This window comes from Camponotus floridanus, unplaced genomic scaffold, assembly GCF_003227725.1.
Source record: "Camponotus floridanus strain SB8 unplaced genomic scaffold, Cflo_v7.5 scaffold10, whole genome shotgun sequence".
NCBI classification, from domain to species: domain Eukaryota; kingdom Metazoa; phylum Arthropoda; class Insecta; order Hymenoptera; family Formicidae; genus Camponotus; species Camponotus floridanus.
This window is the reverse complement of record NW_020229215.1, coordinates 2,388,001-2,402,492: the sequence shown is the minus strand read 5'-3', so window position 1 is coordinate 2,402,492 and position 14,492 is coordinate 2,388,001. Positions and strand designations below refer to the sequence as shown.

The 14,492-nt window shown below is 29.6% G+C and overlaps 1 protein-coding gene across 2 annotated transcripts; it reads left to right on the top strand.

Annotated features, from left to right (window-relative positions):
• Positions 1–702: 702 nt before the first annotated feature.
• On the top strand, positions 703–14,403 carry LOC105257082 (GATA zinc finger domain-containing protein 10). Of its 2 annotated transcripts, XM_011267451.3 has the most exons (8): positions 703–947; positions 8,000–8,134; positions 10,458–10,573; positions 11,811–12,212; positions 12,469–12,720; positions 12,987–13,294; positions 13,474–13,654; positions 13,928–14,403. In XM_011267451.3, exons 1-8 carry the CDS (start codon positions 908–910, stop codon positions 14,186–14,188), a joined length of 1,695 nt encoding a protein of 564 aa, XP_011265753.1. In that variant the 5' UTR covers positions 703–907; the 3' UTR covers positions 14,189–14,403. The 2 variants fall into 2 exon arrangements, with proteins under 2 accessions (XP_011265753.1, XP_025265006.1); XM_025409221.1 differs by lacking the exon at positions 8,000–8,134.
• Positions 14,404–14,492: the final 89 nt, after the last annotated feature.

Below are 14,492 nucleotides of genomic sequence, written 5' to 3'. Positions count from 1 at the left end.
TGGGGTCATACAGTGTCGGCTTGCTTTTGCAACGAATCTTCTTTAATTTTTAAAATCTCAACATAATATGTTTAACTCTTACTTCGTAATGTATGATTTAAGATTCTATAGCACTCAATTAAAAATTAATATCTTAAATTTAAATTAATGCTTTTTTAAAAATATTTACATATTGATTGAACTTGTAATTTTATAATAAAAATATCATTAAATAAATTCTTGTAAAATTTTCTGATAATTTGTTTGAACATAGCATATCCATGCATATAAAAAACAGTAAATTAAGAAAATATTTATAGAATAAATCAAGAAGATTGTATCTGCAAGTACTAAATTTACAATAATAATTAATATATCTATATTAACATATTTTATTTCAAAATATAAATAATAATAATAATCTAAAATATGAAAAAAATAAATAATCAAAAAAGATAAAAATAAGATAGAAATAGATTCGAAGGTTGAAGATTATAATAATTGTTTACATATTTTATTATTAAATTATGAAAGGTCATATATTATTAAAAAATGCACATTTAGAATTATACAAGTTTCAGTCTTCTAGAACATTGTATTTTATATGAGAGATCAAATGCGTAAGGCCTGGATTCAGACGGCCCTGGAGGCCAGATGAAGTTTGAAAGTGCTTGCCTTCGTCGAGCATATCCATGCGCTATTAGTATCCGCGGGATCGAGTAACCTGCTGCACGTTTTTCATCGTCGATCATTTGCAGCAAGGACAAAGTCGATTAACTTGCAAACAAGTTCTCTCCACGAGGTTTATCGCGTTATTCGCCGGTTTATCTGTTATTTCTGAAAGAAGCTGCAAATTTCAAGATCATCTTTATCTTTAGAAATCTTTAAAATTCTTCTTCCTGTAATAATCAAAACTGGATTGGCGAAAATGAAGATCGCTAGCACATTATTTCTTTTCGTTGTCGTCGGTAAGTAATTTGTCTTTCGTTTGAAGAATGATATAGTTGATAGTTCATTTATTTTGTAAAAAAGAATGTTACTTAATTTTCGTATTTTCGTATTTTTATGTGAAACATAGAATTAAAATATAATTTTCAAAGATTTAAATTGCAGTTGCAAGAGTTTTCGCTGTTTTAAGAAATTTTGAAATAATTTTCTCTAACAATACACTCATTTTTCTCTTTTCTTCCTGTTCAGATTACAGATTCTTTATGATTTTTTATGATTTTTATAATTTTGTGTGGATTTTAAATTTTTTATTATATTGTTATTATAAAATTCACTATAAAATTACAGTTTACTTTTAATACATTAGATGCATCTAATTGATATGGATGTGTGCAAGAGCATTTAAATTTCATCCATTTATTTTATATCGTTCTTAGTGCTATCTATATACATTGTTTCAATTTAATTATATTTTTGGAGAATACTATTTGTATTAATCAAACGATTGAACATCAACATATCGTCAATTTATTTTAAAAATATACTGATTTATTAAGTAAACGCATATGTGAGTAGTTTATATTTATTCATTTATACAATTGACTTTGTGACACAAATATTAGAATTTTTGTGTCATAAAACAACAACTACATTAAATATTTCAATTACTTGATATTTTGATTAATAAATGTAGATTTTTATAAAATATTTTCTTTATTATTCGAAATATCGGTTTTCAAATTTCCTCATGCATGATCATGTTTTAATAATACATTTAAACATGTATATTTTAAATACTGATATCAATTGTATTTGCACAAATATTAGAATATGATAGTAATAACTTTTTAATATATTTCTTAAAAAGGAAAATCGTCAGATTGTATTTTTTGCTCATTCAGATATTATTTTATTTAAAAGTAATTACTTTTAAATGATTACGTTGTTAATTGATTGATTTTATGACATATTATCAGAGACTTATGATTAGTATTTAATATATAATTCCTTTTAATAAAATATCTATATTGTTGTGTATTTTTCTAAAATATTATTTTTTACTCATAGTACAAGTTTTTGCATAAAATATTTAATCTTTTATCAATTTTATCTTTTAACATTCTATCTAACGTTAGATAGATATTAAAAGTCACCGATCTGTAATAGAGTCATATTTGGAAACCGATCGTAAAAACCGTTAACGTTTCTACTGGGCTGTTGTAGGTTGCTGGGCCTTTCTCTTATTTTTTTACATTGCGCCTTGTATGAATCGCATAATTTTATTCTGTGCTATTGACTCCGACGTCTGTATCTTCTAGACCTGACTGCACCATTCACGCTCGATCAATTAATTGGCGTATTTCTTTCTTACTGTACTAATAGCCTCGTTTCTCTCTAATAAAGAAGTTTCTCGCTCTGCGACAAAACGTACTTGTAAATATGAGTCTTCGTGCGCGGCGTATTAAGCGAGCATTACACATGCCTCGCGGAAAACTCGTGTCATACTTACATACGTGAGTCGCGCAAAAATAATTTTCCGTAATTTCACGCTACTGTTTGCAATGATCTGAGCGTGACTACGATGGTTACGCAGAAGTAGCCGGACTTCTCGTGGGTCGATACTATAGTGCGTTGCACTCGATGCATCATCACGATGCACCAGAATTAGCACACGAAGAAATTGAAAATTTTAACTTAGGCGAAAATTCTTTTTTATTGTTTTTCCGACAACAAAATATATAGCTCTAATCAAGATCAATCAAAATGTTTTTAAAAGAGTGATAAACTAAATTGTTTATATGTATATTATTATTTACAAATATTAATTTTTCCTTGCAATCTTTCGATCGATCAAAATATTTGTAAATAATAATATTATATAATAATTTAATTTTCTTACATAGTATTTTTTATAATAATATGTATAAAATAAGCGTTTGTAAAATGTAGCCTTGTATGTTTCGAAAACGCATAAAAGTCTATTTAATTAAATGTGCGTGACATTGTAAATTATTTGTCCAAGAATTATAAAACAAATCTCAAACTCAGTCGGTGTACATATTATATATATAGCTAACCTGTGTATATACAATGTAAATAATGACAAATCTATAATTACTCGTAACGTTTCTATAATTAACAGTGTTTGATAATTTCTTTGTATATATTACATAAAAAGTTTGATAATATTATAAACTGTTCATTTCGCGACTTACTGTTTTATTCAGTGAAATAAATAACAACATATTATAAATTGAGAGAGAACTTTATGCAGTATAATTTATTATTAATGATAAAATGTTAGGTCAATACCAAAAAACTAGCGAAACGTTGCAAGACTTTATTTGTATTATATATATTTCACTTATATTTCACTTTTCACTTATATATATACAATATTATTTATATATATATATATACAATATTATTTAAATTTTAAATATTATATTATTTTATACATGAATCACATGTTGGAAAGTTGATAATTCTATTCTTTTAGTATCTACTTTTCTAATAATATTAAAAGAAATTAAATATTGCGACTTGTAATTCTCTAGAGAGCTTCATATGATTAAATGTGTTTCCAAATAGGTTCACGTAACAAAATGTTTCTTACGCGACAAGTTGCGCGCGTAACAATCCATGTATGTGGGAGAACAGAAATTTACTATGTAAAGAAAAGTATTGCTATTGATCCGTTCATTGATGCAGGATAGAAAGTGCAAGAAGATCAGGTGCACTTGTCGCAGAATGTAGAGTGGAAAAAATAGAGCAGGGCGTCGACGAAAGTACGCAATTTCAATCACTGAACGATTGCGATTGAAAGTGATCTAAGAGAAAGGGACTGTGAAGCCGTTTCGCTTCTACAAATATAACTGCATATTATCGATCGTTCTTATAAAAGTAAAGGAAAAGAGAGAGAGAGAGAGAGAGAGAGAGATGTCTCGGTCGAGGCTTTTATGAAAGACATCATGACATGCACATTTTATGTGCCACAAAACATGTCATGTCACATAACGCATAATATCGTTATATTAAAGATGCGCGAAAGCTTTCTCCACGCGATTATCGGAAAAGTGGCTTTTATAGTAATATCTAATGCCGAGATGAATAGGAAAGTAAGTATATAAATCCTCTAGAACTCTTCAGAATCTCACATTTAAATAAAATATCTATTTTTTCTATTGATAATTTTTATCTATTTTATATCGTACATCAAAAAGATATTTTGAATATTTTCAAGGAGCCTATCATGTGCACAAAATATTATTTATTCTAAAATGTTAGAATATATTGTTATTTTTAATTTATTTATAATTAAGCTGTTTATTTGCTATATATTGTACATGCAACAAATTATTTACGTAGACTCGAAAAAGTAGCATGTGATACAAAAGTAAGGGATTATATTATTTCGCAAATTTTGGAACAGCAATAATTTAACCAAAAATTTGAGTTTCTCCAAAAAATGAACAGTATTTTTCCAAATAATCTATCAAGATTCATAAAATACGGATTTAGGGAATTAGGCCAACGTGTTTTATGTAAATGTCATCTATTCACATACTTTCTAGTTGTTATATTCATTGTTTATGCTGATTGAACGTTATGTATTATTTATTTATTACACTTATAATTATAGAAAAAAATTTTGTTAGTTGTTTTACCCATTTTACGGATATTTCAAACGCTATTTCATAAAAATATTACTCGATTTTATCTAATAAAAATATTTACCTCGATTTCTTTCATATCATGATGAGAAAAATAGATAATAAATAACGACTACTCTATAATATACTCTAATAAAAATATATAGAGAGTAAAATGACTACTTTCTTCTATCAAATCAATTTTGCTTTGATTGATGATCAACATTATTATGTACGCTTAAAGAATCACTAAATGTTCATTTTATCATCGAAAATTGCTAGTATTCGTAAGAAGAGAGATTTTAGTATTACTTTCTAAATGTCGACCGTATCGATTTTCTCCTCGTTCCATCTATAACCGGTATCCATTTTTACGATATCCCAAAGATAATAGAATAATAATACAGAAGTTGCTGGAGCAGTCAAGGTGAAGGCCAGCCTTGGGAAAGTACGGCCGTATGTACAGTTAGCTAGTATACGAAGACATTGTTATGTCTTCCGATGTGACCGAGGAACCCGGTTAACCAAAGAAAAGTGAATATCATCATTATTAAGATCCTGTATAACTCTTGAGGATTGTATCGTGACTCGATTACATCAGACACCCCTCAAAAGCGAGAAACAGTGAAAGTATACGCGTGATTTGTGCTGTCAAAAGTCATCGTTTTCATTTTTTGTTTTTTATTACAGATGCTTAGCTTGACATATAAAATGACAAATTCCTACATGACAAGATCTTGCGAAAATATTAATTATTCAAATATTTAATACAGGAGCAATTTATTTTGTCGATGTTTTCTTTACATTATTCATAAGTACGGTTTTTTATCAATATTAAATTGTGTGGTAAAATATTACTTTTCGTTTTACTAAAATATAAAATATGTATAATAAACAAATCTATATTCAGCTGAAATATTATTTTAAAATAGTTGGTGTGAAATCGAATCTAATTAATCACGGATCGAAGTGAGAGTTTTTGAGAGGTGAGTCGTTTTTTTCGCTCGACTTTTTCACTTCTCGCTATCACATAAATGATGTACACGCGACATATGATTATCGATGGTTCTGAAAAAAAGCTTATTCCTGTTTGTCGGACCGAAACGGTGGAATTTCTATTCAAAGAAAATTTTCCATATTACGAAATCTCCATTTCCGGGGTTTCGTTTGTCGTAGTGCAATACAATTGTATAACGAATTCAGGGCAAGAGAAAAAAAGAACCATTCATGATAACGAACTTCGCGTCAGAAGAGAACGAAACAATATTAATAATCCAACCCGTTGTAATTATTAATGTAATTTATGCACTATGGCAATTTATGCCCTCTGCCGCACGCAGCCTGCATAATTTTTTCCACAAAGTTTTTATTAATTTTTTTCCACAAAGTTTTTATTAATTCCTACCTAGCTGCCTCTAATTGAAAACAAAAGCAGTTTCAATTGTCGGCTCTTTTAGATTTGCAAATAAATATAATTTATGAAATGTTGATTGTATGTTATATATATTTTTCTAATGTTTTTTCCCTAATTAACGAGAAAAAATCTAAAGAACGTATGTAATAAATGTTTTGATAATAAAGTTAAAAAGAAAGTAATAAATGATAAATCGCGGTTACCTTTTAAGCACGGTAGTGATTATATATCGATTAAAAGTCAATGATCCAAGAAGAATTCGACGTCGATAAGAAAGCAGTTTGGTTATAAAGGCACCATGTAATACGTAGCGCTTCTTCAAGACAGAACGTTTAGTCAGGCTTCAAGTGGGTCACTAGGCCTTGGCCCAATGGCACGCCTCGGATCCGGCAAATGTTCTTTGAAGAAATTCCGGAAGTACCTTTCACGAAGTTTGGAGTGCCCCTCGTTTTTGCAAAAACGAGAAAGTGCAATTTTTGCAAAATATGCTTTTAAACTTGTACATTTCTCAAGGTGCACATTTTAATATAATTTATTGAGCTAATGATTCAAGTATATAATCGTTATATAAAGTGATATATATTTGTGATTTATTGAAAATATTTATTTGATAATCAAGAAGAGATGAACATAAATTTAAATAAAAAAGCAATTATTTTTAGAATGTAATAAATACACATACAATACGATTATTAAAAGTACAAATAACATATTTTTGTAAAGATAAAAAATATATTCGATAAAAATATATAAAAATGTATCGAAAGTAGAAAATGCTGCTACAAAATAGAAGTCAAGATGATGGACAATTTAATGGTATTTGGCCTACAATCGCTTGCAATTATGTTTAAACAAAGAGAAAACATTCATGGATGTAAATTTGTTATTATTTTTTGTCATGATGATTATATGATGACAAAGCTATTCACCTCTGAAATAACCTTTGAGAAAAGAGGTTGAGAAAGACAAAAATTAATGCAGATTTTTTTTTAGACTCCAATTTTTATATATGTTTTACAACATGATTTATTTGATCAACTGATATATTTATATCGTCATTAATAAATAATTATTTGGCAATTAAAAAGATTTTTATTAATTAATAAAAAAAAGATCCCAAATAAAAGATATCCCAATATTGTTATCATTAATTTATTAAAATTATATTATATATGAACAGAATGTTTGTAATAAATATAAAACCAATCCCGTATATAATATAAATACCCCAATACGTATACGATGTAAAAATATATATTTAACAAAAATAATATAATAAAAATTGCGAATTATAGAGTTCTCTCTTAAACATCTAAGAATTCACATTAATCTTATTTGAGATTTGTTCACTTAATCAGATAGATATTTTACATGCGTGGAAATACATCTCTTTAAAATAGACGATGTTAACAGACTGAAGAATTAATAGCACAGAATATGCGTGCTCTCCTCGCTTACAAGCATGTACTCTGATAAGCATCAATTTCTTTTTTCATTGAAATGACATACATTCATTTACATTACGTGATATATTAAAATAAAATTTTTTAAATATTCATATATTTAATTGTATCAGTTTTTATTTATATAATATTATTTATTATTTACAATCATTACGTGCTAATTTAATAAATTTTTTATTCAATGATTTCAAGATATATGGCAAATATATCATACATAAAATTATCATAAAAATTTTTCATTTAAATTTTTATAAATACATACTTCTAAAATTTATTCCTATATTAATAAAAACAGATTTTTCATCTTTTATTTAATCCATAACTACTTGACAATGAAAATTGGCAAAATACAATTAAACATATTCTCTAATCAAAATTGCATGCAAATTAAAGCTTGACAGGCATCATTAATATAATAAGCAGCTTTAAAGCTCTTAAAATTCACAAAATTATATCACGATGAACGCGTAACGCATCGCGTGGATCATTCCGGATTCGATGGAAACGATCCATGGCTTTGTTTTTTCCGGTTTTGCTTACAGGATGTACGTGGCGAGAGGCACTATGCACATGTGTATTTCAGTCGGACTTTGGTTTCGTGCTAAACTGCGCTTTCAAAAAGTCCGGACTCTTTCGGGTCAGAAACCTCGGAGGTGTAAAAGGTTACGTCGGCCTGGGTGAGTTGAATTATGGGAGTGATCGCGATCGATCTTAATAATTGTGTTTATCGGCAGATTGATTTTTTGATCCGATTCAATCGATTAATCTCATCGGAGATATAAATAGAGAACTAGGAGGCAAGAAACTATAGTAGCCGACCGAATCGTCTCTTTAAATCCGCATTAGAAAAAAAATTATTTTTATGTAGTAACTCCAATATTATATACGTCTCATTCGCTTTCAGTTTGTAAGGAAAAAATAATTCTATTAAATATATACATTTTTATTAAATAATTCGAATAACACTTTTATTAAATACTTAATATTTAAAAAAAATAATTCCATTAAATATATATTTTACTTTAGCTGAATATCTTATTTAATATATTATATTATATTAATTTATTTAATTAAACTACAAAACAGTTTACTGCAATTTAAACTAGATCTTATGTGTAAAAGTAAATTATATTTATATTTTATGTACAAAGAATGCTGTAATTTATTTAATTTTAATTTAGTTGGCATTTATTTACTCACATTTATATAACTTTTGTAACCAGGTATAGATTAATGTCACTACTTTTACCTTGACATTTCTTTTCATACTTGTATTTAAAAAAAAAATTGACACATTTGATTATATGATACATTATGTAATACATATATATAAATATCTAATCAACTTTGGTTAAAATGTTACGCTATTTTAATGTGCTGCATTTATAAATTATTTTCTTGTCAAGAACATTCTTCAAGAGCGAACTTAAGATCCCTATCACTCGATAATAAATTAATCGAATCCCTTTATATTGCGTTATATTCTTATTTAAACAGATGTATGCATTTTCGCAATATTGTGAAACTCTTTTTATTATATAGTAAATGTAATATTTCTATAATGATTTCTAAATTATACATGACCTAGTTTGTATATGAAATTTATTCATAGTTTAAGACTTACGAAATGAGTTTCTACCAATTTGTCTTTTACGTGTTTATTTGTGCTTATATCATCTTCGAAGGATTGAGAAACAAGATAGCTTGAATAATGTAACAAAGTCAGTGCGTTATTTGCAATCTAGTAAATACATTTATCGCCACGATGTCGACAAGACTGCACATCCGATTATATATTCAAATATTACATAAGACCAAAGACAGAAGAAAAAGGATATAATAAGTACATTAATAAATTATAATGATCGCGATACTATATCGACATCCTGATACCAAATCAAATTGTCAAATCGAACGATTTATATAATTCTGCTTCCTCCTTCTTACAATTATCACGAATAAAACAGAATAAATAGAATTGATGGAAATATCCAGTTGTATATTTTGCCGTGTTTGTATAATGTTATCGATTCTTAAAAATATTTGTCCTTTACATTTTAACTTTTTATTCCTCTAACGATTGATTAATTCATCTTTATCTTATAATTAATTAATTTCAAACAGACTTTGTATATAAATTGTGTTAATATCGAAAAAAATAGTATTGAGAACTCTGATCTGAACCTAATTGATCTGCATAAGAATCGCAATGGTTTAATCTGTGGATTGCATTGAATGCTGCCCTTCAACCGATTTTTATTGCAGTTATGCAGCTTTAAAAAACACGCGACAAATGCTGATGATTTATTCATCGCTCTGACATGACCCAGTTACAGACTAATATTTTCATAAAGATTTCCAGGCACAATTTACATTTAATGTATGCAACGAAGAATCAAAGATGTCATTCATTGCAACAATAAGTTACCGTCAAAGACGTTAAAATGAAGCAATATCTTTTGCGTAATATCTGCTTGTCTTTAAAACTATTCAACAGTTACAATTTTATTGCGTTTTACTCGAACATTTATGCATCACAATAGTTAACATAAACATAATTAGCATTGACATACATACAGATGTGACTGTAGAGAGACCTCAAAAAAAATCTATAAATTTTAATTTAAAAAGATAAATATAACATAAAGAAAAATAAAAATGTAAATATGTAGAATTGTAGAAACTTGTATATAAATATATACAAATTGTATCAGGTATGATGAAATGTAGGAAAAGAACGATGGAAAAGTGAAGTTTGAAGCATCTGAAAGCTGCAATTTCTAACTGATTGATCTATCTTCATGCATCTATACTTTGTGCTCATCTTTATTCCCTCTTAACATACTTATTAGAAGCTTTCTACAAAAGTATTACCTTTGCCTCTATGTAAATAAATTAAATCGTATACTGCTTCTCCCAGATCTCAAGAATCTTACATCTTTTCTCCATATAAATAATTTGATTAAATTAATTTAATTTAATATTGCCTGGCTATTGCAGGATTTTCCGTTGGAGACGAATTAGGCTTCAGCCAATCGCTCTCTAATTTGGAAAGTGCGAAAAGAAGAAGCGTGCAAAATAGAGTTAACGGCCTTGCAATTAATCCTTTAAATGTGGTAAGTAAAAATTTCCGAAATAACGATTCCAACGATTCCATTTATATCAATCATCATTTACGAGACAAAGGAAGGGAAAGAATCTATTTAGGTAAATAAAGTACTTAAAATATACATACGTTTGGAACAATACATGTACATTATCACAACTGGGTATTTAATAAAAATTGCATATGCATATTAAAATACATAATAGATTGATTAAGTGAATTAAACAAATAGAATTTTTGATTTTACTCTCGGTGATGGTTCATCTCATATTTATTTCTCATATTTCCAACTTTCCTTCCTGCCTTCTGTGTCAGTATTGCTCTTTAACGCGTTCACTTCGTGATACATCCGCATTGAACATCCTGTATACAGAGATATCTATCGCGATGTAAACGATAACTACGCAAATCGGTTCAGGGAAAGTCCAACGCAAAAGGGGATCAGCACGAAAGCGTTCACTCGTTAATCGTTAAAACGTCAAGTTCCTCTTTGAAGGAGCAGCGTTGATCATTTGATAACACGGTGTGCAATCTAATCTCATTCGCTCTCGATATTGTCTCTTCGATCTCGTGATTACAAGCTCTCATTCCATAACGTCGTTATTAACTTTTCATTTCGTAGCCACTTCGTCAAGGAAAATATACGGTACGTTCACCGTTTCGCAACTGATACTTTATATGCGAAAATGTAACTTATCACGAAACTTTAATTGTTATGCATAGTTAGAATAAGTTCCTTTTCCTCTTCCCCTTCTCGTGCGATGTTAAAATCATGAATAAACAATATTGTGATTTATATCAGCTTCGCGTTAGATGCATTGTTTCCGGATATTCACTTTTGCTTCTTCAACGGAAGAAATTATCCTCATGCAATCTGTAAAAAATACTGTTTTATTTATACATGTAAAAAATACTGTTTTATTTATAACACCTTGAGAGAACGGTATTTAGTTTGATCAAATAAGAGGATCACGTTTTTTGCACCCTGCGCTGCGAGAAATAATACGAGTTATCGAAACCGGCCTTGTCGCAACTGATGCGTGAATGTCGCTCCGGTTACATTCACGTACGCCGAGTTTATATTGCAATTTTGCTAATATTTCCTCGGAATATCGCGGCTTTTTTACCGGTGCCAATTCGCGAGTGTTGCATTAATAGAGTTGATATTTGCGATTAGTATCTGAAATTATTAAGAAGAAATGGAACTGCGAGACTTTTTGTTTAAAAAATTTTCTACTGTTTTTCAGGTAGGCAATCGGGATGAAGTGCATTCAGCCTCGCTAAATACCCGCCAAGCGGTGCCGCCTTTCAAACCCTTGCCACTTGGAACAGCCCGACCATTAGCCCAACAACCTGAACGTCAGAAGCTGGTGGTGAACTCGACAGCTGTTAAGACATCGCCGGTGATGTCGGCGCAGCTAGAAGCGTTACATCAACAGCATCAACGAATTCACCAGGAAGCCAAGTTAAAGCAGCAGCAGAGGATACAACAAGAGGCGTTGGCACTACAGGTATTGAAGCAGCAACGTCAGCAACAGCAGGAGGCCATGAGGCAGCAGCATGTGCAAAAGATACAGCAAATGCAGAAGCAGCAACAGATGCTCGCGCAACGCCAGCAGATCATGACGATGCAAAATAAAAAAGATCAGGTAATTACTGTGAGTAATTTGCTCTATATTTTCACTTTAATTAATATTGTTTCAATGTGAAGAACTCTTGGAATGCATTTAATAATACGCTATTTCTTTCTAATCATGGATTTAATTATTATTCTGATGGAACTGGTATATTTTTTGCTATTTTATTGTAATAATTTCCGTATTTGATTACTAAGATTACTTTAAATCTTCGTAATAATTTGTGGCATTTCTCGTTTCTGAAATTCACTCTGCTTTCCATCTCCAGCCACCGCAGATGATAGCAGTAACGGGGACAGTACCGAAGCTACCTAGTGTCGCTGCAATTCCACAAAGTGGTATGACCGAAGTTCTTTCGCCGATGTCATCAAAGGTAACAGGCACTTTGATCGCGTCAAATGCTGCCTTGCCACCTTTCATCGCGATGCCACAATCATCGGTGAAACTCACAAACAGAATCAGTAACAGTGGTATTTTGCAAGATTCCGATAATGAATTGCCAAAAGATGATTATACTCAGGTAATGCATATAATCTAATTTTGCTAAAATTATATGCTCGGTTATAAAAATATCTTATAATTATTATTTTTATTATTACTATCGTATATTTGTTATTATTATATATATTATACAATTACCTTGAATTATATCTTCTTGTATATTGGCTGTCTAATTCTTACGTGTCAATAGAATTAATGTTCTGAAAAAATTAGCCGTTGAGGTATAGATATATCTTGAGAGAGGATTGTAATTTACAAATTATAAATGGTTATTTTCTCATGCAGCTACCTTTGCCGAGTGACGAGATGGCTGCTTCAGTGAACGAAATGACGTTGCTTTCGTTGCAGCCTGTCGCTGCAGCTGAAACCAATCAGCCTCTTCAACAAAATGAAAAACAGTCCCTACCTGACAGCTTACCATCCTTAGCTCCTATCCAGGGCATGGAAACTTCTCTGAAGGCTCTCGCGGAGGCAAGTAATATCACTCTAGAAGCCTTGGAAGCGGCAATTCTTCTGAGACAGCAGCAGCTTCTTAAAAAACAGCAAGGACCTATGACGACAAGTACAACAACTACAACGACACCTCTTAAAAAGTAAATTACATCCAATCAATGTTTTTAATTTTTGTATATTTAACTAATCCTTCCAATATTTTTTTTTGAATAGAATAATTTCTATAGGATAGATTGTTTATTATACTCGAAATACACAGTAACGATAGTGTAGTTAGTCCACAATAAGAAGCGATAACTAAAATTTTTCTTATGTTCAGTAAATATAATTCTGGAGCCACCAAAGTGATGAACGCGCCTCGGGAATACTATCCGGTAGGATACGACAAGAATTTTGACGACAATTTTGCAAGTCGCGTTGATTTGCCTGACACGACCTTTTATTGCGGCGATCAGAAACATTTTCCAGGTCTCTACGCCGACGAAGATTTAGGATGCATGGTAAATCTTTAAAAAAATACATTGTATAAAAATGATCCAAGAAAGAGTTTTTTTAATTTATTTTATAACAAAAAATCTTCTTCTTAGATATTATTATAATATTATACATTATATTATTAATAGTATATTTAAATATAATTAATTAAAATAATATTTAATTAAAATTATCATATAAATATACAAAAAATTATATTATTTTATAAAAGAATTTATTTTTATTATTTAAAAAATTTTTTAAATTAATTTTTATACAAAATTAATTTTTTTATTTAGGTATTTCACGTTTGTGCACTGACGGATGATGGACTGATTATGAAAAGTTTCCTGTGTCCGGAATCGACGCTGTTTGATCAAACGATTCTGAAATGCAACTGGTGGTTCTACGTGGACTGTAAAGCTTCCAAGAGCTTGTATGACAGCAATATACCTATTAGCAAGAGTTATCAGCTGATGAAGGCTCTAGCATTCTTTTCGGCGTACAAAAATCACGAAAACGGAACAAACAATGAGCAACAAAGCGAAAATAAATCTTAAATCAGCAGGTCAATCAAAAATTATAGAAATGTAATTATTAAGCTCAATTTTCCTTGTATGGAAAAAATTATAGAATTGTAATTATTAAGCTCAATTTTGTATGAAAACTATCGTGTTTTCATACGAGTTTCTCATCTAGTTTTAGAACGTGTTAAAGCTTTTATCTGTATATATAATTTATTTGGTTAAGAAAGAGAAAGAGTAAATAAGGAATAAGTTAGATTTCTACTTTACATAGAGGCAATGTAAATAGTACACGTTCCTGGCTTTCGATCAATTTCGTTGAATAATAATATATATTATA